Source organism: Anarrhichthys ocellatus, unplaced genomic scaffold, assembly GCF_004355925.1.
Source record: "Anarrhichthys ocellatus isolate YVR2014 unplaced genomic scaffold, GSC_Weel_1.0 scaffold58, whole genome shotgun sequence".
Lineage (NCBI taxonomy): Eukaryota > Metazoa > Chordata > Actinopteri > Perciformes > Anarhichadidae > Anarrhichthys > Anarrhichthys ocellatus.
Window position 1 is genome coordinate 506255 of NW_022280088.1, and position 27916 is coordinate 534170.

The 27916-nt window shown below is 41.7% G+C and overlaps 1 protein-coding gene across 1 annotated transcript; it reads left to right on the forward strand.

Moving 5' to 3' along the window:
• Nucleotides 1-764: 764 nt before the first annotated feature.
• ugt8 (UDP glycosyltransferase 8) lies at nucleotides 765-17170 on the forward strand. Its single transcript, XM_031871442.1, has 6 exons — nucleotides 765-978; nucleotides 4941-5773; nucleotides 8441-8583; nucleotides 12371-12447; nucleotides 13548-13767; nucleotides 14014-17170. The coding sequence occupies exons 2-6, from the start codon at nucleotides 4943-4945 to the stop codon at nucleotides 14393-14395; spliced, it is 1653 nt and encodes a 550-aa protein (XP_031727302.1). The 5' UTR covers nucleotides 765-978; nucleotides 4941-4942; the 3' UTR covers nucleotides 14396-17170.
• The last annotated feature ends 10746 nt before the right edge of the window (nucleotides 17171-27916 follow it).

Consider the following 27916-nt stretch of genomic DNA (forward strand, 5'->3'; position numbering starts at 1 on the left):
TTATAACTGAGCTATAAAGCATTAGTATATGAGTTATTAACATACAACGTATTAGATGTCAAACAATCAATTGAAGCAATCCATTAGTGATTAACAGAGTTTGTATTTAAATTGATAAATCGTTTAGGTTATCAATCAAACACAAATGGAAGATATTCTCTATAGTTCTTGCCTCTCAAATGTGGAGGTTTGCTGCTTTTCTCTGTTTTGTATCATATTAATCTGAATATCTTTGAGTTTTGTTGCTCCAAACCAAAGAAGCAATTTAAAGATGTAACCATCGGCAATTATAACAGGCATTGTGGAGGGAAAAAAATTATATTGACAGGTTAACCAATAATGAAAAATATTCTTTGCAGCTGTATAATTAACAAACCATTTAGAAAAGGTGTCTTATTAGAAGGCAGTAGAATATCAATATATAGCCCATTGCAACAACAATACAACTCAGTAATAATTCAAATTGCCTCGGAGGCAATATCTTGATCAATCAACAATTGAATACACCCTGTGTTCAATCCAACAAACATGATGTCAGCCAGATAATGATGGCCAGATGTTGGCCTCCTTTATCAATCCAATCTAACCTGTGGCCTAAAGCTTACATCATCCCAACTGTTGACAGTATCAACACAGATTCAGTCACCTGCACCAGAGGTCGATTCTCCCCACTCCACCCTTCTTGTGCTTTACTCAAACAACCACAGCCCCCCCCCTCTGTCGCTCCTTTTGTCTCCATCTCGCTGCACCTCTAGTCCCGCCTTTCACCGCCCCTACGAGAGGCACTGGGAGTTTAATGTTGTTCCCTCTGCCCCGTCTTCGATACCCGGGTATCCATTTTACTTTACTGCAACTTTTCCCCTTGCCACTTATTTGTGTTTTACCTCCCCGACACTTTTGAGTTCGAGAAACTTAGAACGACTGCAGGTTCACCCCCCTCACACCTCCATCTCTCCCGAGTCACGTCCAAGTCACAAGGTAAGGCCAGCACCGGCGAGCTAGATAGAAACAGGTGTAGCGTTATCCGCAGCCTGGTTAACTCGACATTACGCAACTCTTTTTGTATTCCTCCATTCTTCTCTTCCACGCTTAAAGTTGCGAAGATGATATTTCATACTTGTGGAAGTTGACAGCTGTGAACTTTGCGGTGTTGTTTTGCTGTTTTTACTGAAAGCTCAGGTGCGACGCCACGGTCGAAACATCGTGAGAGGTAGGTGAGGCCAGGTCTGTGCTTTCAAGTCCTCCGCGAATTATCCCAAACGGAAATGTCACCGTGGGCGAGTAACGCTACTGAATTGTCATGATGTATTTGTGAATTCACTAGTGGACTGATATTCTTTAGTAGCATCGCAATGGTAATCTTACTCTTAGTTTTACTTTAATATTTTGCCATATCATAATCAAAAATAAAAATAAAACTTTTAAATGCTGATTTCGCTCTCTGGATACATCAGGTTTATACATTTCTGTGTTAAACCCTGGTGATATATTTCCGTTGCTTATTAAACTCCAGAAAAGCAAACACTGTCAAGGAAACAGGCACCCTCTCAGGTATGACATTGTGCGAGTTATTATAAGAGTTTTATTTGTGATGTAATATTTTGCATATTTCAGTTCCAGCTGTTGGGAGGGTACAGCTCAATGTTAAATCCCTAATGTGCAGCAGGCTATCCTATATGACCTGAAAACTATACATGCACTACGCTCAGAAGCTTATCATTTTATATTTTGCACCACCAGGGTACCTGATCAAGATCACCTGATGTATAAACAGACAAAAAGACACTGCCAAGAACCAGCATGTTTATTAACTGATTAATATGCATCCTCCATTCTTAGTGGTGTTGCTTGAACACTCAAACTGTGTGTGTGGGTGTGTGTGTGTCATGAGGTGTGCCTTTAAGAAGAGAAGAAGAAATAAACTTATTTACCCAGGACAAACAGATAAACTCATCTGAGACAGGTTGCAACACATAAAGGTTCTCAATCCTAATTTGTGTAAGGATATTTCGCAGCCAGTCATCAGTGTTTTTTTTTTAATTTGCAGTACATTATGTTAATGATGTGCTGTTGATGGTTACAGAAAACCTCGCTGCTTTGCCTCAGCCCCCTGCTTTATGTCTATTAGCTTTAATAAATGTTGATTCTTGTAAGACAGAGCCTGTCAGACCTGTTCTTTTGTGATGGTGGTTGTTGTTTGTCGGATGTAATATGAGAGGAATGAGTACAGGGAGTCAGCAACAGTGGCATGAAAGAAAGAGGAAGGACATAGGTGAGGGAATGGGGTTAAATAGGACTGACTAAATTAATGTGGATGATTGGTTTCCTAATGCTGAGAGCTCAGTAGGCCATTTTGCCATATTTCCATAATCTAAAAATAAAGATATAAGGGCATGCAGAGAGACCATGTTGTCATTATAAACAGCTCCTCCTGTGCCATTGGCATGGGAAAGTCAAGTGTTTTTCTTCCCACTTTAACTCTGTTGTCACCATAATGCAAGATGTAAAGGCTTTTAACCTTAGCTCAACTTATCTACAGAATGCTCGTGGCTCCGCCTTTCATGTTAGACATACAAGGACAGAGTTGTTCTTTTACAGATATCACAATATTCTCCTTAACCTTCCGTAGACTTTAAGCTCATGTGCCTTTTCACACATGCGTGCACTGGGGGTATGTTTGTTGCAGACGTTGAAATGAATCTGACTTGCGGTCTGATCAATATTGCATACTACATTCAATGATTTCATTACACTTAACAGCTTTCGGTAGGTTACAAATCTGTCTCAAATCTGACCTGCTAAAGTGAACCGCATGTCTAAACCCATTTGGTCAGTGTGTTTTTCTTTCTTTTTTTTTTTTTTTAAATAATCAGAGCCTTACTGAGCTAGTCTTGCTAAACTTGGCCTTCAAGGGACCCCACTCGGATTCTTTTGGAAGATCAGTTAATCACGCTGCATTTGAAATATATAATGCAAAAATAAACCGCTTGAACTGACTTGTGTTTGACTTAATATCAGTTCTTAGAAGACACATCTCCCCTCTCAACAGGGTGCTTTCAGCTAATTAACCCCCACTGTGGAAGCAGCAAGGCAGCTCTTCCCGCTGTGCTAAATCAAGAAAACGTTGGTCCAGATTATGGTATTAGAGATTGATAATCACCGTATAATTACCTTCTTGTTTTCCCTCTTAATAGAGGAAATTAGCTTCCGGCTCAAGCTGTAATTGGTGTGGTTTTTAATTATACACAACTGAAAGCTGCAATATAAGGCAATCCATTTGAGATGTTAGCAGAGATATGTCAGAGTTTTATTGTGTTTTATTGAGGCCTAAGTAGTCATTTGTTTAAACTCATCTGCGAGGTAGTTTGAACTGTCGTAAGTATCGTAAAAAAAAAACACTGACCTATGTCACAATATGGCACATGTTTGGATAATCATATCAAATAATCTAATTGATGTTCAATGCAATCACTTGTGTACCATGGTTATACATTACATTGGAAATAATTATTCATATGTGTAGAATTTTGTTTCTCTTCAGGAACAATTATGGTGCTAATCACCAAGTCACAACTGATAACCATGGTCATATAATCATAATGACTCACTGAACGCCAATGCTGATTATGAATCATAAATCTCTTATTGTTGATACAGAAGGGAAAACAACTGTGAAAATATAGTTGAGGCAGAGTTTTGGGTTTAAAGGAAAAGTATGAATATATTTTGCAGGTGACTTTTGCTTGTGCACAATATTTATGAATTAACTGGTAAATTCCTTACAAACTTTAAAATATGTTTATCTCCTGTTTTAACTTGTGTGCCTTATTCATCTCCACTTTGTCTTCACCTGATGATTTCGTGTCCTTTTAATTCTCTTAATTCCGATAATCTCCTCTCCCCTCGCTGTGTGCAGGGTAACCAGACTCCATCGTTAATTGTAATTCAAGTAATGACGCATCACAGTCCAAGGTAGACAGCGGCTGGTTTCTATAGTTACCGTCAACAGTCTGGGCCGAGAAGTGTTTGTAACAATATCCTCAGGACAATGCTAAAGAGAAGGGTGGCCACCTTGAGTCCTCTTCCTACCCCAGCTGTCTGTGGAGAGGAACTTCACATTGTGGACAAACAGGTGGCCGATGCAACCCTGTTAAGACGGACTGGACGGGTTGCATCCCGGTCCAAAGAGTTTCATTTATAGATGCCCCCCCCCCAGTGTTCGACACATGTCTTCAGGTGTAACACCCAGTAGAAGGGGCGCATGGCTTAGTCATTGTAGTTTGAGAAATCGTGGATAATTGATGACTCTCCGTATAGCGGTTCTCCAGTGTTGATGATTAATCCAAGTGAGAGGGAGAGTGTAGGCATATATATCGGGCACAGGCTATGACATGGTGGCATGATAATGGATCTTTGTGTTTGTGTTTGTGAAGAGAGTGGCCGGAGGTTTAGAATGACGTTGGTGCTGCCCACACTGTGCACAGTGAGTGAGCGGGGACGAAGGGGTGGAATGGAAATACAGAGAGAGAGAGACAGGCAAAGGTGGATTAGGAAAGGTAAACTAATCAGGATACAACACATCGACCCACACGGATACTGAGAAGGTGTCTTCTCTCAATACTACTGAACTGAACTGAAACCCAGTCGAGGAAGAGGAAAATATTGCGTTAATATCCAGGAATGAAGTTTGATGCACACATAGATTCTCCCCTATGTTGGTGACTGATAAATGTTGGGCCAGAATAAGGTTTAAGATGATGTTCTTTTTTACCTTCTGTCAGTCCTATCGAGGCACCTTTCAGACTTGGGCCCAATAATTCTCAGTATTGAATGAATAGAATGTTTGATTACATTTCTAACAATAATGTTTTTCTACCTGATGACCAGCATTGATTCATATCTGTAGTATGACGCTTCTTTGTTTTTCTTTATAATTACAGCCATGCTGCTACCCTCGTCACTACTACTCCTCCTTGGCCTCCTCACATGGGGTCCCGGTGCATCGTGGGCCGCTAAAGTGATCGTGGTCCCGCCCATCATGTTTGAATCACACCTCTACATCTTCAAGACGCTGGCCACGGCTCTGCAACAGGAGGGCCACGAGACCCATTTTCTGATCTCAGAGGGTCGCGGGGTGCCCCCCTCCCCTAACTACCACCTGCAGCGCTACCCGGGGATCTTTAACAGCACCACGGCCGACAACTTCCTCCAGTCCAAAGTCAGCAACATCTTCTCAGGCCGCCTGACGTTTCTGGAACTGTTTGACATTCTCGACCACTACTCCCAGAACTGTGACGCTGTTGTTGGCAGTGTTGAGGTGATGACCCGCCTCAAGGAGGCCAAGTTTGACCTGCTGCTGGTGGACCCTAATGAGATGTGTGGTTTTGTGATCGCTCATATCTTGGGTGTGAAATATGCCGTGTTCAGCACCGGCCTGTGGTACCCTGCAGAGGCGGGCGCCCCAGCCCCGCTTTCATACGTACCCGAATTCAACTCATTGCTCACAGACCACATGTCTCTGGTCCAGAGGATCGCCAACACAGCTGTTTACCTAGTGCAGCGCTTTGGAGTCCGTTACATTGCGCTACCCAAGTATGACCGGATTATGAAGAAACATGGAGTGAAGCCTCAAGTGGCCATGGCGGACTTGGTGCAGGGCAGCCAGATGTGGATGCTGTGCACTGACATGGCTCTGGAGTTCCCCAGGCCCACCCTGCCACATGTGGTGTACATAGGAGGCATCCTTACCAAGCCCCCCAACCCACTGCCACAGGTCAGTACTGTGATACACACAGGCAGCTGACAAGCACATGGTGAGATTAGCAAAGAAGACACAGTGGTTTTGTGTGGTCTCATGAACATGAGGTCTTATGCATTGTTTCACTTTTATATCACATTATCTATGGAAAAAAATAAACTTTTGAAGGATAAAATAACTTGACAGCAATGTCTGTTTTTGGCTAATGTGGTCATAAATCAGTCTTTTCCACAATGGCCTAATATACCCAGATACATTGTGACGGGATGGTTATCCCAGCATCAACCATATTATGGAATATACAGTATATATACAAATTCTGTGACAAATTATTATAATCTCACATTATTTAGCAAACTGTATATTGTCATATGGCCTAGCACTACTATGGAGTCAGTGTCTTTAGTGCTTATGCATCACTATGGACGCTGGAACATGAAAATAGGGTTCTGTGACATTAGTGATAAAAGTACTGCAATACAATGGCTAACTAATGGCAAAAGAGTTTGACTATTACAATATGCTAAATAATGTTTTTATAGGCAAGATGGGGAGCCATATTGTTATGCTTTAGCATTTACACATTTGTCTTTTTATCAGCTGGAGTCCACTTACACACTATTTTTAGTGTGATTTAAAGCAACAGGAAGAGCTTTTCCTTGTTTTTCTTATTACGCATAAATCTGTCAATCTTTTAATCGGCAGTTGTTATTGATTAATGTCAATTAATTATTTTTTTAAAAGTTGGGGGAGAATCTTTTACATCCAATTGAGTTCATGGGTGGAATTACGTCCCTATACTTTTGTCACTCATGAAGTCTGAAGCTCATTGTCAGTTCACATACACTCTTGGTATTATCTCCCTTCTCCCGTCTTATCAGTCTGACTGAGATTCAGTATTTTTTTGTATCTATCCTTGCTTGTCCCCATCGTCTCCGCTATCATTGGTAACATCTATTATCAATCCCGCTACAAAGCCATCCTTTATAGACGATGCTGGGGTGAGATTGGGTTTGGGTTGAATGGAAGCGGTGGATTTTGAGCAGAGAGGGAGGGGAGTCACGGAGAGCAGAGGCGGGCGGTGACGGGGGGTTAGTCTAGCGTTCGGTGGCCCGAGGGCGCGGGCCATCGGCATCCACTGCAGGGGGTTTTGGAATGCCACTCCAGCCAATAGGGAAATAGGAAGCATTGTGCTGTGTTGTGTGGAGGGAGTAAGAATGGAAGCGGAGGGAGAACGAGGCCATTGTTCTGGGCAGAGCTCTGGGGACACTGAGACTCTTTTATGGGGTCACTGAGGCTGCGTTGTAGGGACACAGAGCCCAGTGTGTCCCTGATGTTGCCCCGTGCCAGGGCCAGCCTTAGCTGCCGCAGCTGGACCGTTAGCCTCCCTCCCTCTACTCCAACATGGCTGCTCCCTCATCACTTCACTGACCAGAAGCTGGTTTACTCAGTCATGTGGATAGGTGGAACAGGGCCCAATGAGGAGGAGGAGGATGTCATTTCTTCTGCAGAAAAATAGTTGAAAAATACAAAATAGTTCTCAGTGAGGTTTGCGGATGATTCTAGAGAGGCACGCTGCTGTGTTTTCTTTGAGCATCGATGAAGAAATTCCTTTCAACATTATATTAAGTTGGCATCAGAAACTCAGATATCTCTAAACTTTACAGATGAGAAATGAAAAAGTCTGGTGGAGATAGCTCCAGAGGGACAGGAGGAAAGTCTTTGTTGTGATTTAGTGTCCTCAAAGGACGCCAAAGGACTTTATTGTTAATATGGAGGATGTTTAAAATGTATCTGATGAAACGTTTCTCATTTGACTTTTGTATATTTTGATGGTGTTTTGTAAATTATTTTTAATCAGTAGTGCTGCGAGTTCAAGACAAGTTTCCCCACAGACACAATCAAATATATTGTATTGCCGTCCCCAAAATAGACTTGCATTTCTATGGCTTTATATGAATTGATTTATAAACGTAATGCACACGCAGTCTTCATTTTGTACAAACGAGAGCCTGGAGAAAAATGGTGATATTTTGCGATAATATGCTACTAATATATATTTTTTAAGTTTTATTGAAGTTATAATTATATAATGATGAATATACTTTGAACAGAAATATCACAGATTTGACTGTAGTGCGCTCAGTATTCTAGTCTATTGTGGACAACTTATTTTTCATGTGTCAAAAACAGGAAACGTTGGTGCCTTGCAGACGCTGTGTGATGAAATAAGGCCATGTCAATTTATTAGGAAAATGATACAGGACCATTAATATTAGTTACTTTATGGACTATCGCCATTGTTCGTTAATGTTGTAATATGAAATGATGATGTAATGCAACACCGGGCACCAAATTGCAGAAAGCAAGGTCGGCACATCCTTACTTGCAGTTCTGAGGCATTGACCTAAATATATTAAACAGCCTCATGAATTAGACATTCTCTGTCTTGCTTGATTAACTTCTACTGTGGACATTTGTTCTGTGAAAAATGTCTTGAATTTGAAATGAAGTAGTCTACATGGATATAATTTCACCCGCTGCAATATGGTATGAACAGGAAGGAAGTACCTGGCATAGTAGTGTTTGCATTGTATTAATATGAATCTTTTTCATGGGCAAAGAACCTCTATGAAAATGTATTCTTTTAGCTCTCATTGTCTTTCTATTATACCCCCGCAGGATTTCGAGGCGTGGGTGAATGACACAGCGGAGCATGGCTTTGTAGTGGTCTCGTTTGGAGCCGGGGTCAAGTACCTTTCCCATGACATCGCTCACAAACTGGCAGGAGCCCTCGCCAGGCTGCCCCAGCGTGTCGTCTGGAGGTGAAGTATCTATTTTTGTCTCTCATAACTGGACACAGCTGTCACTGTGACAACATGTCAACACAGATTTTTGAGCTTCAAGTTACGGATTTTCCTCCACTCAGCACTCAGGGGAAATTGAATTTCTTGTTTTTATATGGACCTCCATAATCATCGTTGTAAAAATCAGGTCTATATTCCCACCTCACATTTGCTTCACGGGATGATCTTCCCGTAGAAGAAACAGCATTGAGTTGTAGAACCTGAACTCTTAGAGACTTTGTGCTCCTCTAAGGAAAACTGAGGACAGAATCTAACGATGATGGCTTCACATTTTAATGATGGCAAGACCGTAGTATTTGATTCAATTCAGCAAAGTCACAAACAGTTAAACACACTGTTCAGTGTCTCACAATCATGCAGACAAAATATGTCGTTGATGGGGAAACTAAAACTAATGTGTTGAGGATGAATTAACAACAAGAGGTCCTTCACAGAATTGTCTAAAACGGCAATGCTTGCCCAGTGAGAGAGATAGGTGTGATTCAAATCTCATCTTTTGTAATCATTTACACAGAATGATCCACTGACTGTGACCTGAGCAGGAAAACACAAAACATAACAGGGAGGAGTGAATAAGAGGAGGGCAATTGGTTTAAAATTCCATCCGTGAACCTGTTAACCCTTAACTCTTATCTTGGTGGATTTAGGAGTTTGTGATTCATTGACCACATTCATATTGTTTCTGTGTACTTTTTATCCCATAGATGACTGAAGAATAGTTAATTAGACATCCAAATTGATCTGAGCTTGCACAATCCTTATGAGAACATAACATTTGTTTATATAGGTCAATCTATTCTACAATGTCCCAATATTGACTGCAGGAGCAAAGCCTTGATCCTTGTAAGTGCACGCAGCTCCTAAACTTGACTTCCCTTTAAGTATATGTTGTAGCTGGGTTAATGTTTGACCTGTGTGCAGATGTTGGTGAAGGTCTTCACTTGTACGAACACACTCCACAAGTAGTATGTCTGGTCCAGATAATTAATACTGTTTTAAAATGTTAGTTTTATTGGGTTTATCGATTTTGATTCCAGTTTTGCTGTAGTTATCTTTTTTATGTTTGTTTCAATTTCAGCTCTAGTCGTCAGCATCATGCTGAGTAATGCTGCTATAAGTTTAAATTGTCGGATTTGAATGGCTCAATGCAGATGGAGTGCTGATATTTGAATGTTGTTGACAATGGGCCTTTATTTGCTTTCAGTTAATAACCAATAACTATTTTTAAAGATAATATCACATTACATCACATTTCCTTCTGGCAATGTGTCTAAGTCACACATTTGCATGTCACAGAGTGTAACTTGCAAATGTGTGCAAATTAGTGCAGTAGTTTACTAAAGTTACATTTCTAGAACCCACACATGATAAGTAACCAACTGCAAAAAGTTAGATTCATGTTCAAAGTAAACCATTAATTGACATCTCAAAGAGAGGTCAGAGGAGTGTGAGGGTATCAGATGAGAATGCTGAGAAATATTAAGTCTGTAAGATCTTAGGATAACTTTCGATAGCCACTTTTCCTTTGAGCAGCATGTAAGAAATATCATCCGAGTTTGTTCTCATCAACCAAGAATCATCTCCAAAATAAAACACAGGCCTCTGAGATCAGCTGATAAAAACCTTTTAGCTGTTCCACCAACCAGACTGGAAACCAAAGGTGACCGAGCATTTTTTGGTTACGCCCCCTCGGCTTTGGAACAGCCTTCCCCTCAGTGTGACAGCGGCTGACTCCACTGCACTCCTTACAAAGATGGCCTACACTTAACAATTTGACATGAGCTTATTTCTCTTATACACCTTTTACATAATTATATATGAACTTATTTCTTTCATTCTGCACTTGCTGTTCATGAATGGTTTTCAGTGCTGCATTAGAAGGAAGTAGTGACACAAATAAGAAATGAGTAGAGGATTAAATGAAATTGAAGATGAGGAAATTAAGTATGTATTGTAAAGGTTACAGAGATGACACAGATTCACTTTAAAATAGCTCGTGAGTCTGTTGACGTACAGTAACTAGAATATCATCAATCTCTGGAGAGCTAAGAGAGAGTAAAGTCAAGCTTAGGTTGAGTGTGACCCTTTTTACATAAACAAAGCTAATAGACCCCCTATGCCTTCCTTAACACACAAGTACTTTAATTATGTGACTGCTTATCTTCCTTGGTTGTCTGCACCTGGGGAAAAAAAAAAGCAGTCTACTGTGGCATTCTAAGAGCAGGGTTCAACAACAGACATTCACTATATGATAGAATGTGTGGGGGTGGAAACACATCGAGTAGCTGGAGCTGGGCAGAGTCCCTGGTTTGATCGAAGAGGATCAAATTGTGGTTACAGTGTCTGGAATAGGGCGGTTGTCAAAAAGCTTGCCAGGGATGTGGGCAAAAGCTACTGTGTGTTGTAATGAGGAGTGCTGGAGTAATAATGTGTGACAGTTTGTCATCTTAGGATATAAAATGACACATTTTTAAAAAGGAGAATCTCAAGCACTGACAATGATGCTCCACATGTCGGTATCCGACCAAGTTTACAGGTGAAGTGAGTACAACAATATAAGCAGGAGCCTCAATACGTTGTATGTGACATTGAATTGTAATCTAGCTTTTCAGTGGCCCTTCCAAATGGAAAAAAAGGAAGAGGGCTGATGAGAGGGACAGGGACCCGGCCAAATGAATCGTGTCATTGATAATTGGCTGCATGAATGTAGGCTTTGATTGACAGTGAATTGGGGCTTTGTTGAAGAGAGAAAGAGAGATGAAAGACTCTGGGTTAGGGAGAGAAGGAGACAGATGGACGGATGGGGGGGGGGGGGGGGGGGGGGGGTCATAATGTAGCATGCATATGTATTGTGTGCTGCATTTGTTGGAAAATGCTTCCGCACACACAACCACAGACACCAACAGACATACACACAATGCTGTACACATTCACCACCACCCGTAGAAGACAAAGGGTCCAGATCTAAATGTCTGGGTGAACAAGCGATGCCCTTCTGCTTTTTGGCTTTTTGTTGAGGAAAACAGAGATCAACATTGAATTCCCCTTTGTTCCCTTCCTGCATAATGCAAATGTCAGACTCAAATAATTCATTTACCCTTCTGTATATACATAAAATGCATCTCTTGTACTCACTGTACATCCTCTGCCAATGAAAGATCAACATTAGAAATACAAATACAGTCCACAAAATAAAAGGTGAGGGGTAAAATACATGTTAGCTGAACAGTATTGAGAGTTTTGTGGTGAGGTTGGCAGGCAACCAGCGGTGACCCCTGAAAGGTAATTAGCTGGGACAGGGAATAGTCTGGCACATTACCCCCCGTAAAACTGTTACATGTCATTTTTACACTTCTGTTTATGTGCTGAATAAACAAATGAGGTATGGCGTGTTGATTAGTGAGTTTTACAGGTGCTGGTGGGTAGTGTTGTTACCTTTGGACAGATCCAGACTAGCTGTTTCCCACTGCTTCCAGTCTGTGTGCTAGGTTAGCAAATAAGTGTATTATCCAGAAAGTCAAAGTGTCAGACAATTCTTTGAATAAAAGAGTGCTTACATATAATCCTCCAACAAAGGCATTTAGGGAGTAGATATAACATGTGCACTGATGTGACAAATAAGAAATACGGTGTGAATAGTGACTCAGGGGTTTCCTCTCTGTTCATACACTATGATGACAACATCATTTACTAAAAGGTGAGCTAAACTATCTCACTCGTCATTATTTCCTTTTTCCTTCCTTAGATTCTCTGGAGTTCCACCCAGTAACCTTGGCAACAACACCAAGCTTGTTGATTGGATGCCTCAGAATGACTTACTGGGTGAGTACATTTGGAGGACGCCGCATACTGCGATGTGTACTTCACCTTCTAGTTCTCAACTGTCAAATTGTCTTATTGAAATGAACCATATAAATATAAATCTATTTGTCACAGCTTATGCTTGGCATTTTTACACAAGGTGGTCCAACGTAGAGTCTGGCGGACTTTGCTTTGTGTGAGGGGGTTCCTTCCATACCTACTTATTAACCACAGCAGTGGGTAGAATCTGAGCGTGTAAGCCACGCATGTCAGGAATTAGCAATGCAACAACATTCAGATGTTGGACGGCTAGCATGGTATTCTGCAGTGGTGTAATAGCACCGTAGTTAGCCAACCCTGCAAATACAGACTGTCTGGCTTTCCGGTCGCTCAGTAAAAGGGATTTTAGAGCAACAGTTCACCATAAAACCATAAAACATATATTTCCTATTACTCTGTTGCACCAAAGTGCATTTATGTTGATGGCCAAATGGCCAATTCAATGTTTATTTAATTGAATAAATACAGCAGCTGCATCTCCTTCCAAATATAATAACATTTGTGGGCTAGTTTTAACTGGAGCATGTCCTCCAACTCGCTTCATCTATTGAGAGGAAAGCAATGGATTATAATTGAAGTGTGATTCTCTTTGCATATGAACTTTGCTGTTGTTGCTGTATTTAGTGCCAAAAACCAAACTTTCAAACTTCAGGTAATCATACTGAAACTATGCAGGTGGATATATAGGGCACTGATTAAGAGGGGGATTCAATTTGGCCATGTTTTCGGTAGATTACACCATTAAATTGTTGAAATAGGTATAGAGAAAGTAAAGCATTTACATTGAAATTTCTCCCCTCATAAAAACAATGATTGATGTATTTTGTTAATTATACTGATGAACTGACACACACACAGACCGTCTATTTTCCTCTAACTGCAAAAGTATCACATTCCCAAAGTGGGGAGCAACAGTGAAATACTGCTGTGTGAAGCATTTTATAAGATGTACAGTATAAACTGTAATATAATATAGCAAAATAAGCACCCTGTCAAAAAATGATGAATGAACATACCACCTAACATGCAAAATACCATCCCCCGTCCCTCCTGTCATGTAGGCCACACCAACACAAGGGCCTTCCTGAGCCATGGTGGCCTGAACAGCATCTACGAGGCGATGTATCACGGGGTGCCGGTGGTAGGTGTGCCCCTATTTGGAGACCACTATGACACCATGACTCGTGTGGCAGCCAAAGGTATGGGAATCATGCTACACTGGAAGTACATGACCGAGGAAGACCTCTACACAGCCCTGACCAGTGTCATCAAAGACACCAGGTTAGATTCCTAAGTCACACATGAACACTTTGTACACTAGTGCAATTGTTCATCAGTGCCATCTGGTGACCATATATGGAATCATCTCTCTGTGACTTCATGGCACACATGGAATGTTCACCATCTTTATCTCCCTTTTATATGGTTGTGCTCTCATGAGATTGCCCATAAAGACTTGTGTCCTTGTCCCTTTTTATATCCTTGCTTTTACATCCTCGTTCCCAACCTCTGTCTCTCCCCACCAAGGTACCGCCAGCGAGCACTCACTCTCTCCAACATTCACAAAGACCAGCCCGGCCACCCTGTGACCAGGGCCGTCTACTGGATCAGCTACGTTCTACGTCACAACGGTGCCAGCCACCTGCGCTCTGCTGTATATGAGGTGTCTCCCTACCAGTACTTCCTGCTGGATGTGATTTTTACTGTAGGGGCTGCCTTGGCTCTGACCATATTTGCCCTGCGGCGGTTGGTACGATTGCTGAGGGGGAAGGCCGGCGATCAGAGCAGAGGAGGCGGCGTCGCCAGGGATGATGGTAACATGGCCAATGGACATTGCCACAGCGAGAGCATGGCCAATGGGAAACACAAACGCAACGGCTCTTTGAAAAACGAGAAGAAGATCAATTAATGTTTTGAATGGCCAAGAGGGACGAGGAAGAAGTTGCCCCAAGGACTTAGCTCTAGGTTTATTTTAGTGGTTTCATAAAAGCTTTGAGAGGAAAGCTGTTCTTAGGGCTGTGTCGAGAGGCAACTGCTACTCTGAGCGAGCAAGAGGCTGTAGGAGGATACACCATGCATCGTGTGGGGACAGAGCAAGGCATTGGGTGCTCAAAATCTGTGTGTGTGTGTGTTTGTTGGTGTATGTGTGCACTGAGGCGAATTTAATGAAAACTCTAACAAAAGCAGCTACTGCAATACAACACCAAATTGAAAAGTAATTGAGGATGAAACACAGGGAAGACACATTGGGAGGACATAGTTTCTTCACGTGCGTCATCTCTCCTGCATGTTTTCTGCTGTCTTCCTGCTCTCCTTACCAGTCGAAGGATGCTAAAGAGGAGAAATCCTGAGCGCCAACCCCTCATCCTCAGAACAAAAAAAAGAAAACAAATGGATGACTGATAAATAGTTAGGATTTAATGTTTTTAACTGCAAATTCTGCCTCAACAAATGTCTGGTAAACTGTAAATAGAGGACCAATCTATTTATTACTGTACACATTTTAATGATGAACCTTTTTAACCTATCTATTTTTAATTTATTTGATGTATCAATGGTGTGATACCATTATGGTAGATAAACACTCCCTCTTCTAATCTAACATTTGCAAAGGATTGTGTGCTTCATTTTGGTGAAACAAACAAAGCAAAAGACTGACAGCTGCAGTCATTACAATTTTGCACAGCAGCTGCATTGTCCACAGTGGGCTTGTTTTTCAAAATAATCCGTGATGAAAATATTTTTGATTTTCCCTCCTCTTCACATGGTAGTGTCATCCTGTGACAGCATTTGGCTGTGCAGCAGTCCCATTGTCTCTGGACTGACAGTTTGTTGGGGTAGAGAATAACTCAACTGAACTCTGTTTGGCTTATCAGTGTGAAAAGTTACCGTCAAAAAATATATAAATGACTTCTGAGAATACTGTGGATCGGCAGAGCCAGATCAGAAATGTGCTCTGGGTCATCCAGGTGATCAGGGATGAGTCAGAGCATTATTGATGTATGATTACTTGCTCTGTCAGTCCCATTTCCATCTTCTATTTATTAATCAGTAAGGATTCATCACTTGATTGCCATTTTTAGCGCGACACATGACTTTGTACATTTCTCTATGATTCATTTGGTGGATCATTTCTAACATACTGTATGTCGCAAATGCTAGTTTTGAATTACACAGTTCGGGGAAGAAATCCATTTAGCGCCTCTCTTTTGCAAGTTTGTTAAGCCCGTTCGATTTTGTTATTGAGCTTCACGGACAAACTAGGTCAACCTTAGGTAATTATTTTAACTTTTAGTGTGAACGATTGATCTGTATGTGGCCTTTTGTTATGCAAATATTTGTTTATGCAGTATGCTTGAATACATGTGTAGATGGGCTTGTTGTTTGCTTGTGTGTTTTAGATCACTGTACAGCTTTAGACTGAGTGTACGGATGAAACAATGTAAATGAGGTTTGTTTCTCGACCCCTGCATCTGTTAATTCTCAATGCAGATGGAGAAAGGGTGAAAGGAGGGTGAAAGAGTGAATTAGTTCCAACAACAAAGGTGAACCTCACTACTTCTACAATGAGTGACACCGATCCTCGCAGCGCAATTCTCTTTCCTTGAACCCCCGTCGAGGAGATCAAAGTACAGGGCGAGCTGGAAGAGTATCTTTGGAGTTTGTGGGGATTCGGTATCTTGCTAATGGACATTTCAGAAGGGCTGGGGCTCATGGACACGGGACAGAAAAATCTCATGAACATGAGACTTCCAGTTGGACAGTTCATCAAACCACCAGGCCACACTTACTGTATTTTCCTCCCATTGTTCCAGCTGCACCGTCCATCTACTTTTTAAAGTTTCAAATTGCAACCACAATTGGCACTCTAGCAAACAAATTATTTACCAAATTACTAAAGCCTCACAAGTGGACAATATAGCAATGTATTTGAAAGTAACAGAGTGAATGCTCCCACTTAACCTGTCAGAAGTTGTTGAGGACCTAACATCCAACCCCGTCCTGTATGATAGTTGAGAAAACCTTCATGATGTTCCTTTCTCTGTGAGCTACAACTACACTTGCACAGCCCAACCAACCCAGCCCTGCTGAGAACAGACTTTTATACTTGAAACATCATCATTGTCATCATCATCTATAACAAGTTCAGCTGTTGGGTATGGTAGGTGGACCTGTAGGTGCTACACAAGCTATGAACAGGGTCTGGAAAAGGAAAAAGAAATTGTGAAGATACATGTTTTTCCCTTATTATTTTCAGTATTAATGTATAGCCCACATAGTTTAAATGTCCACCAACGTCCATCCTTAACTCCTCTCTTGTGTCTCCACTGATTCTGCACTCTGACGTGTCTCTGTTCTTGTGGCGTTTGCATTTCATCAGCTTGAAGTTTTTCTTTGTTCTGTCTTCAATAGTGCACTTGCTTGTTCCATTTGTCCACCTCTTTGTCTTACTCTTGACTTCCTGGTGTATTTAGCTGTCATTGTATTCATTGTAGTCTTTTTCTTCCTCCTCCTCCTGAAATAATAGATGTCTCCACTCACTCACTTTCCTTTTAATCCTTCATTTTACTTTGATTTTAAAATGACATATAGTCCTCAATTTTCCTGTCATGTGTGTCCATGTTGTAAATAGAACAATGTAAACAAAAAGCTAATGCTGAATAAAAATGACATTTTGTTTGCAGAGATGATTGAATCTTTTCTTCTCAGAAATTTGCCATTGGATTGTCTTCATTTTTGAGATATAAATTTAAAGAAGTTGGATGAAACAGTGAATGAAAAGTTAAGAAAAAGGTGTATTGTAAAGTACTGTACAAAAGTATCTCTAATTATATTGTCCTTAGTAGATAATTGGATGTTGAATGTTATCAGTGCCACTGAACAGCAATATTGAACAAACAAGTGCATACAGTCCATGTTTTTGAGACCTGTCAAGGCGGATGTTGATTACAGCAGGTGATGCTGTCAGTCTCAGTTTGATAGGGGATGTTTGATAGGGGATGTATAGGCTTTCTCTCGGGAATTGTTACCAGGCAGCAAAGATGTTTTGTAGGTATCGAATGGTAGAATCATCTAAAGTTGCTAACTGCACAGACGCATGCACACAAGCTGGGTGGATAGATAGGGTTATCTAATGCTGTATGCTCGTGCTGAGTGAGGCCGGGGTAACAAAACACGCAGTCTGGTACCCTGCCTCGCTCACTGGCCCTGTTAATTATTCACAGCGACTGCAGGGGCCCGCCGACCTAACACACACACACACACACACACACACACACACACACACACACACACACACACACACACACAGTCAAAAGCATCTGCAGGTATGTTTAATTTACGTTCTTTAAGTTGTTTTCTTTTGTTGTCGCTGGTGGCCAAATCAGGCACTGTTCCGTTAACTGAGACAGGAGGGGGGGGGGGAAGAAATAGAGGGCGGCCCTCTGCTGATGAGGAATCCGATATCTCAGAAAGCACAGTGGGCATCGTTCATGACATCCTCCATTCATCCTCAGCCAACCCCTCCCTCCTCAGACCTTGTAAGTGCCTATTATCTACCTTTCCTCTCCACCTCAACGGACAATCATCAGGAGCAATTAACCCCTTTGTGAGGGACTAAGTGGGCTTACTGTATGGAGCAAGAGTCATCCCTCTTTGGACAAGAAATGATGGATTTGCCAATAGTTGCTCCAATTTGCACACAGACATCCACAGTCTTTATGTGAGAGTAGGGCTGAAAGGATATAGTGGGGATTGCATGTTTGCACCACGGATGTTGGACCCAGTTTCTGCGTGGTTGTGTGCAGGGGCGTTTCTAGGATACAAAGAGAGGGGGGGCTTAGCCCCAAGGGGAGTGGCATGTTTGCGTCAATTTTTTTTGGGGCCCATTTGGGGCCGCGGATATCCATTGTTTCAGACAGTTCATAGATCAATCCTAGTGCCCGGGGTTTATATCGTTAATTATGATGATAGGCTGTTGCAGTGGTATTCAAGTAAAATTCCAAAAGGTCCAGATTGAGAAAATGTCCTCGGGCAAAGGTCCGGAACATTACAATAATATCTAACTCGCGTTATTTAGTGCCATATATATATATATATATAAATATATTCAAGAAGTCTAGTAGTAGTAACGTCTCTGTGTAGTCAACAACTGTCAAATCAAATAAAGAAAGTACACATCAATTATATTTTAACAATTAGTATTCTCACTTTTCAAATTTAACTGGATGGATTATAAATAATACATAGAAATACATAAATACATGTTCTTCTCTTTTCAAGTAAAATAATGTCTGGATTAAAGAATAACTGACATAACAGAAAGCTTTTCAGAAATGTGCATCTTAATAAAATAAAGTACTTCATTTTAGAAAAATGTATTTCTCTGAATTGTCCTGCAGCTTTAAATTCAGTTCATTCAGGTGTGAAGTGATGTCAATAAAAATACACGTTATTATATTTTTGTCATTTAAAAAGATAAATTAGTGTGCATGGACTTTATCTGTGGTTATTAAACTAGTTGTTTCAGCTCTATTCTCTCTGTTAACATCATTGGTCAGTGAACTAATGTGTTAGGATTCTGATCATATTGGGCTCTTAGGTTTATTTTCTGTGTCTTCATTTAGATGTGAGTGGGTACGTTTGTTCAAAAGAGTTGTGCTTTGCCTCGTAGTGCGCTTCATTTGCCGCTTTTATCAATAGTTACAGTTTCTGAACATATGAGACATACTGGATTTAACTGCCTGTGGTAATAATTAACATATAAGATTCTGTTCATTTTTGCTTATAAATTCTATTCTCTCTGAACACATTTCTCTTTTTGGAGAACGTCATGTGAGATAACTTCTTCGATTAGCGCAATTTCCCTGCTCTTCTTTCTATTTCCTTGTCGCTCCCCCGTGTGTCACGTGTGTGTAAACCTCGCTAGAGTCAGGAAACTTGTCAGAATACTCATATTTGATTGGCTGAGCTGCATCACGTGATGTGATTTACAACGCATTGGTCGGTGTGTTTCCTGCACCGCTGAACAAGTGCCATAACAGCGCCGGTTAAAGTAAAAACCCCATTGCCTAATATGTATAATTCCGAATTATCTATCGGTTTTAAATCCTGGGTCCGGACCGTGGTCTGCCACTTGGGGACCCCTGGGCTAATGGATTGTAATTTGAAGGGGAGAAACCATAAACCAGAATGCACGCACATCTGTAGCACTGACTTGTCCATGTGAGAAACAATAGTTTAATTTAATGACATCACTAAAATAAAAATATATATATTTTAGGGCGGCTTTTTAGGCCTAATGACGCCCCTGGTTGTGTGTGTTAGCGTGACACCTAAGGGTGTGTGCCAGTTTTGAGATTGTTGATTTAGCTTGGATTAGTTTAAATGAGCCATGGCCTTCCCTCAGTGTTTATTCATCTCTGTCACAGCACATACAGTATATACCAAGAGCTCTACCTATAATATTCCCAGAAGCGTATTCTATTTCTTTGCAACTTGCTTGAAAGGACTGAAAGACTTTCCCTCAACTACATCAACCCAGAGCTGAACTGACGTCAACCGTATATGTAATGGAAAAAGAGAAAAAGATCAGTTAGTTTAATGGAAGTTCAGTTAAACTGGTGAGATCATTGCACAGTAGAGGATAATCTTATTTTCCTCTCAAGTGAGATTGACCTGATGCATCTTTTCAATGTGCTTACGCTTGAATTATGTTACTGTAAAACCAAGTGAGAAACAGCCTTGTTCTCTTGAACAAAAATAACCCAAATACTAACATGTATTTTGGGATTTGGCTGGTCTTATTACAGCAGAGCGAAGTGCTGCAGTGTGTACTTTGCTCTTAAAGCTAAAAATATTTGCTTTTCTTCCGAAAGCACTGAGCTGCATGTAGCCTTGTCACCCTCAAGATAAGGACCACAGGAACAAGTATACAGTCTTTGTGCACGTAATGAGATGACTCATCATTCTAAAGGGTAGGGATCAATACAACTGAGGGCAGCTCCTGCTTGGTGGTCAGTGTAACTAGTACCATGAGATGGGTGTATGTGAGTAAGTAAAAGAAACAAAATAAAGTGAGGAAGAAATTATTCTGCATGTAACCTATATGTCCAGTAGAGGGTAGTGGTATTCCATAATCTCTGGTCACTTCATGCTTTTCTCCTTTTCTTTCCGTCTTTCTAGCCTTTTTTTTCTCTACCCCGATGCCTCAACCAACAACTCATGGAATTGCTGACTGAAGTTTCAACTTTAAAAAGCTCTGAGTTGTGTTTCAAAGATCTTTCTATATCTAGTGTGTGTGTGTGTGTGTCTGTGTATACCTTCCTGAAGTTTCTTATGTGGAGGCGGGCTGCCATCGTCATTCTGGCCCAGTATATATATCCAGCTGTAAATCTGATTAAATCCCCCTTAAAATCTCTTGTCCCAGCATGACAGATGTGCCCTGGTGGAAGCCTTGGTAGAATTCAACATGCTGTGTGTGCGTGTGTGAGTGAGTCAAATGAAGGTTAAATGATCCGTGTGGAAACAGGGTCCCTTCGGCAGCCTCAAATTTAGACGAAGCCAAAAAGAAAGAGACAATTGGAGGTAATTATTAATTGCAACAAGCAAATATGATTGGCCTGTGCTATATACGTGCGTGTGCATGCAATTACATGTGTATGTTTGTACTATATGTGTGTGTGAGTGTGTAGGTATGTGTGTGTGTGTGTGTGTGTGTGTGTGTGTGTGTGTGTCAGAGTGTTTGGGATAGATGGAAGCCTGTCACTGTGTCACCATGGAGATAAGAGAAGCCCGACAGCAAGGGAGAGAGAATGACAGCCTTTATATCAATCATACTGACTTATAACTGCATGTGTGTGTAAATTAAGGAGTTAGGAAGGGGTATTAAGCTAGAATCAGAAAATAAATCAATGTCATAAGGTTTGTATGTCAACAGCTGTTGTCAGTTTGGCCTCACTTCTCAAGGTAATCTCTAAACTCCAGTGACCACACACACAAACACACACACACACACACACACACACACACACACACACACACACACACGATGCACTGACACACAAAGAGACAGATGCCAGTGTGTGTCACCCATCTCTAAGTGCCTGGAAAACAGCCAGAAAGAGCGAGTTGGCCAAATGTTGTCCTGGCACACAAATCTACATCTTTCAGCTTCTCTCTGATCCAATTCTCTCCATCTAATTTACTTTCTGCTCCTCCTTGAATTCCTATCCCTCCCCACACTCCTGCAATTCCTTCCGACTTCCTTTTCCATCCTCTCCTCTCTCTCCCAATATGCACTTTCATTCCCTGCTTCCAAAAATCGTCCAAGCCAGGGCCTCAGTGAATCTGTAAGCTGATGCAGCGTATCTGTGAGGAATTGGGAATTCAATTGGAGAAAATCAGGCTTTTGAGTTTTCAGCCAGATATTTAATTATGGGAGTGAATTATAGCTGTGTCGCTGCAGGGACACAGCAGAGAGGTAATGTGACTAAGTAAACAATAAATAAGCACTAAATAAACATAAAGTCAATGCCATGCTTCATTAGAAACACAACACCCACTGGTGCCCTTGCTAAACCTCCAATGCCTACTTACTTTAGCCAACAAAATCCAAATAGTTTCCTCTCTAGGTATGTGTATGTGTGTGTTAATACCTATGAACATATCACTGATATTATCTGAGCCCTTTGCCCCGCAGCAGATCTCAGACAGTAGCCGAGAGAGAGAGGCCTGTAGTGAGATGGAAAGATAGAGAAGGAGGGGGTTTGGAAGATAGTATGATAGACATCTAACCTCCACTGTGGTTAGGTACTGACCTCATAGGCCTGCTGTCTGCGCTGATAAAGAAACAGTAAGAGACACACACACATACACACCCTCTACCCTATCCCTTATTTTGAACTCAGTAAATGATTTGATCCTTATCAGATGATCATTCACTTCATTCCTCTCTTGACTCCTTTGCTCTGGGTTTTCTCTCCTTTCATATTTCTGTCTGTTCTCCCAAAAGCTAAGGAAAGAGTCTATCTTGTCATGATCTGTTCTCAGAATCTATTGTTCACACAGTCTTCTTTCATTTTTCTTCACTCCACAGAAAATGTTTTCTTAAGTTAAAAGTTCAAACAAGGTAAACTGGACATATCTGGAGTTTTCCCACAGACATTTTGCCTGGTTTCAAAAACAAATCAAAACAAAAAAGCTTGCCAATGTCATTTTGCTGATTCACCCATTGAGAAATAGTTCGAAGAAAACCCAAACAATGACGTGTGGCATCCGAAGAACACGGTGTATCTGAAGACAACAATGGACACCTATCTGCATTAAGGGATGACTGATATCTTCCAGTCAGTGATAAGACAGTGATACTGACACTACATTTCATGAGCCATGCTCTTTGCTGCTTCCGTGTTCCTGATGTCAAGTAACTGTGTTACCGGACTTGTCAGATATCAGATATCCCTACCCTCAAACATAACTCATTTTAAAGCCTGGGTTTAAGCAGGGGATAACATGGTTATCTCGTCTCATATACTGTATATCTGTTGCACTTACGTATTCACGAATGCACGAGCATGTACAGACAGACACTCACACACACCACCACTGAGTCAGTCAGCGAGCTCTCCATCATTGCCATCGGTGGCCCAGTGCTCTTTGGTTGGTTGCAGGTTGATGGATGAGTCTCCCTTGAGCAGCTCTGTTAAAGCGCCTCTCTATCAGGCTGCAGCCGCATGGGCCCTCACATTTGATTAGATCCCAATGGAAGCCAGTTGCTCCCTGTCATCACTCATACTAGCAGAGGCCTGAGATGCAACGGAGACAGCCAATGGAGCACAGAGCTTGACACGCTGAGGAAGCCATTTCGGTGCAAAGAGAGGATATTATGTGACTCATGTACAACTCTGTCTCACATGGGTGGTGCTGCACTTGGCTGGAGAGGAGAGATAGTGCGAGGGAGAGGGCTGCTCATAAAGAGCAGAGTGTTATTTCCATTCTTCACGTGTTATATTCAGAACCGAAAGCCTCATCCAAGATTCTATCAATCAAATTGCCCACCTATTCATTTAAATTACACCTGAATGAGAACGAGGACCAGTACAGCACTTCAAAACGCAACAGCCTTCTTTCGCTTTGTCCCTCTCTCTGCTTCTCTGCTCTCTCTCTCTCTCTCTCCGTCAGCTCTCATCTCCCTCCGTTGGTATTTACATGTCAATGACTTATGTGTCAGTGCCTTTCTCTTTTTTTTCTTGTCTCCTATTTACATGTCAGTGGCTTTCGCTGCTTGATGGTGCTGCATTAAAATGAAAGTAATTTGCTCTGTGACAGTCAGACCATTTTACCAGCTATTACTCTCATCCATTCTGGTCAGTGAATACTGATGACAATGAAACCAGGGAGCTGTGAAGAAATTTTGCAAGCTCTCATGTTAGTGACGCTGCTATGGCTTACATGTGTTGTCAGCACTGCCCCATTCACCTCTAAAAGAGTTATTTTAAATCAAATGCAGCATCTCCGTCCTTTTTTGTTGTTCGTTGTTAAACCATGCAGTCATTTGAAATCTTTATGCCACCTAATTGGCTTAGCTTAAAGCGTCTGCACAAGGAGAACAATTCTCTGACTTCTCAACTTGGTGCAGTTAGAATAGTAGTGTTGTTTATTGCTCCGAAGCTCCCTGGTCACTGCAGCCTTAAGTCAAGCCTGACATTCTTTATGAACTACACAACAATGTGAAAGCCATTACACTTCCAGCAAATTGCTTTGAAAACTTGATAGCTGCACAAAAACAGCAATTTCGGCATGAAATCATGGTACTTCCCAGCGAGCCCTAAAGATAAGTCTGAACTGATGATGCGGTTTAAAAATAAAGACTAATTTCCTTTTAATCAGCAGCATAGACTGCGCCGCCCAGAGTGTTAAATCACTGTTGCAGAAGTGATTTGAGGATGGGGCCTGATATATAGTGATGAGAGGGTGCTGACATGCTCAGGGTCAGCGGCTCACATGTGTGGACGGACAGACACACACACACACGCGCACCAATTCTCTGCTGTGTTGTTTTTAAGAGTTCCGTTGGCCATTAAAGATTTAGTCTTACAGGCAGGACAGAAATATGACTGCTTATGACTGAAATATTGATGGAGTTGTATGAATTATTAATAGGGCTGATTTCTGGAATAAAGATGCAGTTGACCTAGTGCAGTCAGAGGTGAGGTTCAGTGGTCCCACTGTTTTGTTCTATGGATGATGCTGGCGTCCTTGGTGTCACAGGGACGCATTTTTTGTGTGTGTGTGTGTGTCGGACTTATTTTGCGTGCAGGAAGGAGTGTGTGTTGCTGGGAGCAGCGTTGTTTCTCAACCAGTGGCTTTGTGAGTGTGGGACAAATGAATTTAATTTGGCACTGAAGAGCGGTTAGTTAGGACAAATCTTAATATGTTCTTGGATCTGTCAAACAGACCTTTGGAATGGACACATGGCACGTAAACAGTCAAAACACTGCTTGTTTTGATGGATGTAAAGGATTGATTTACTTTTGTTTACATTGGGTATAATTATCTGTTCTCTCAATATGTTCAGAGACATCTCTCTTCTAATCTCCTTGTCTCCTTCCCTTGTGCCCTTAAAGATTTATAAGCTCTCATGTTGTCTTTCATCAGCTTGAATAATCACAGTCTCCTCTCGTCTCCTCATTTTGTGGCAGTTAGTAAACCATCACATTGGGTTTCACTGCTAGCTGAGTTCTCAGGCTCGGGAGTGTCCTCTCTCAACTCCATCACTCGTCCTCATTCCGCTCTCGCAAATTAGTGGGGCATTGGATTGATTTTTCACCCTTTCGTTTTATCTTAACATGAGCCTCTGCTGAGCGTTTGACAATGTAGGGTTTTTTTTCTGGAGCTGTGATAGATAGATATGAAGTTCCGGAGATGAGTTTGACTTGACGCTAGAGGCAAAGGAGACAGTAATACATGCTAATGACTCGCAAAAATGAGGCCCTAGAGGTGCACAAAGAGTTTGGGTGACAGGAAAAATTGTCCAGTGCAGGTATGTTTCAAGGAAGGACAAAGAACAAAAGGAGATTATTCTTAAGCGTTTAGGCCTTAGCTAAGTTTGCTGGCTTGGGCTGCTTTGTCCTTCACGGGGGTCAAGAGGACAGGGGTGCAGGGGGGGAGGGGTGAACAGATAGTATCTCTCTCCTCAAGGGATGGAGGTAGGCTGAGGGGATAGAGAGGTAAGCACGGTGAGGAAATAGAAAAGATGGAGATAGGACTGAGTGGTGGAGAGAGACTACAGAGTGGGGGATGGAGGAGGAGAGAATAGGGGAGAGTTATTTCGTCCTCTGATAGGTTAGGGGAAAATATTTAGGATAAGACAGTGAAGAAGACGTCTTTTTTTCCCCCAGCAGCTCTGATTAGCTTTGTTTACGTTCAAATTTTCCCCCAAATAGATGAAGCATATCATTCAAAAGGTGGATAAATATCCCTCCGATCACAACACCCTCTTGCAAAGCTCAGTGTTTCAGTTGCATTGTGGGCCACAGGGTGAACACCTGGGTTTAGATGCCAGGTATAGATGAAACAGATTTAAGGCTGTAAAGAGATTATCCGTAATCTATCACTGAAAGTAGAGGACTTTGAGAAACATCATGCACAAGCACAATGGAAGTCTGTAGAATTTGGATGGAGCATGGTTGGAAAGTGTGTCTTTAAATGATGAAGTTGAGTCCCCAAGGCACCAGCTAATGGTTTCCATAGATTTATTGGCAGTACCGGGGGTACTTTGTTTTATACTCACCAGACAAATCGCAATATGTCACCTACTCAACCAGCCTACAGACATCAGGCACCAGATCGGTCTGAATGGCTGTCAGGGTGAACGGTGTGTTCAGTAGAGGAATGAAAATGAGAATGAGAGGGCAGTAGAAAACCAAAAAGTGTTAGCTAATATGAGTAGCAGAAAGGCACTACTGGTTCAATGAAACAACAACTGGTGTTTTGTGGTCGATTCCACCCATGGATATTGGATATGCCTTACTATGACCACCTGTGAAATCACAGCACAGAGCATTTGAAGCCTTTAGGCAAAGTACTTGTCTCTCCAACAATAGTGTTTTCATAACCAGCCAACTGGGAGGAGATCTAAAGAGAGAGGCAGGAGCACTAATCAATAGGAGAGGGCGGACCGGTGTCAAACGGCAAATAAACAAACAAGCCATTATCCTGACACACACACACACACACACACACACACACACACACACACACCAGGATATAAATGCAAAGACAGAGACGCACAAAGGCTCACTCTTGGTAAATGCATAACAAAAACTGCACGTTAATATGCATGTTAACACAAGTATGCAACTAGGAGAACGGAAACCGACTAATTCCTATTCACACTGACCATCTCCGCTGTTTCTCTGTCTGTGTATGTGAACCATTCACATGCAAAAAGACTAACTACGTGTGTATGAGGGCTTTGCACATTTGTGATAAATGTGGGTGTACGATTTTTTTTTTTCTTGGGCAGGAATGAGAAGTTGAAAATAAAATAAAAGTGGGAGCAGAGGAGAGACTGTGGCTGGTGAAAACACTAATATTACTGTATTGATCAAACCCTCATATCTGGTGGCAGTTAAAGGGCCCACGAGCATGACTTTGTGTGTGAGCATGTTAAAGTGTTCTGTGCATCATCTGCTGTGTATGCGTTTGCCTATGTGTGTGCGTGCTTTATCCCCCTCTGTCAACAATGTGTGTGTGTGTGTGTGTTGAAGTTTGTTCTGGGTAGCGCTGGTGACAGAGCAAGGGAGAAGGAGAAGTGCTATTGATTTTTAGCCCAGCCATGCTGGAGAAAGATCTGTTTGGGTGGAACTGTGATTACCTCCCTTTCTCACCTCTCTCTCTCTCCCCCCTTACCCTTTCACTTAGCATACATGCAGTATCTATCTATCCGTCCAACATCTCCCCGTCTCAATCGTTAGGCCTAAACAAAGCGTGTGATGTGTTCTCGCAGTCGCCTGTTTCTGGATACCAGCACGCCTGGGAGAGAATATGTTTGAAATTGTTTGCAGCTTAGAAATGGTGTGTTTATATTCTAAGTATACCACACTTGCCACATTGGGATTTCGTGGGCATCCACGTGTGTGTTTGTGTTTCTGTGTGTACACTTTCTAAAACAATGGCAACAGTATCTGAGGTTTTAAAAGATTTAGGAGTGAAGCAGTTGCCTGGTTACAGGACTCTGTTTATTTGGTTGCTGTTTGCATGCATACTTGCAGACACACATATAACCACACCGAGATACATGTATGTATACACTGAACATGCACATGGCAAGAAGACATGAACATAAAACGTGCCCCATATACTTTGCCAAACTTAATCCTGACTGCTAAGTACGAATGGACTGACTGGCGCTTTCTGACCCCAGATC

Coding starts and splice junctions, on each gene's coding strand:
- ugt8 (XM_031871442.1), top strand. CDS start 4,943: ATGCTGCTACCCTCGTCACTACTACTCCTCCTTGGCCTCCTCACATGG. Junction 5,774..8,440: donor CCCCCAACCCACTGCCACAG/GTCAGTACTGTG, acceptor ATACCCCCGCAG/GATTTCGAGGCGTGGGTGAA. Junction 13,768..14,013: donor AGTGTCATCAAAGACACCAG/GTTAGATTCCTA, acceptor CTCCCCACCAAG/GTACCGCCAGCGAGCACTCA.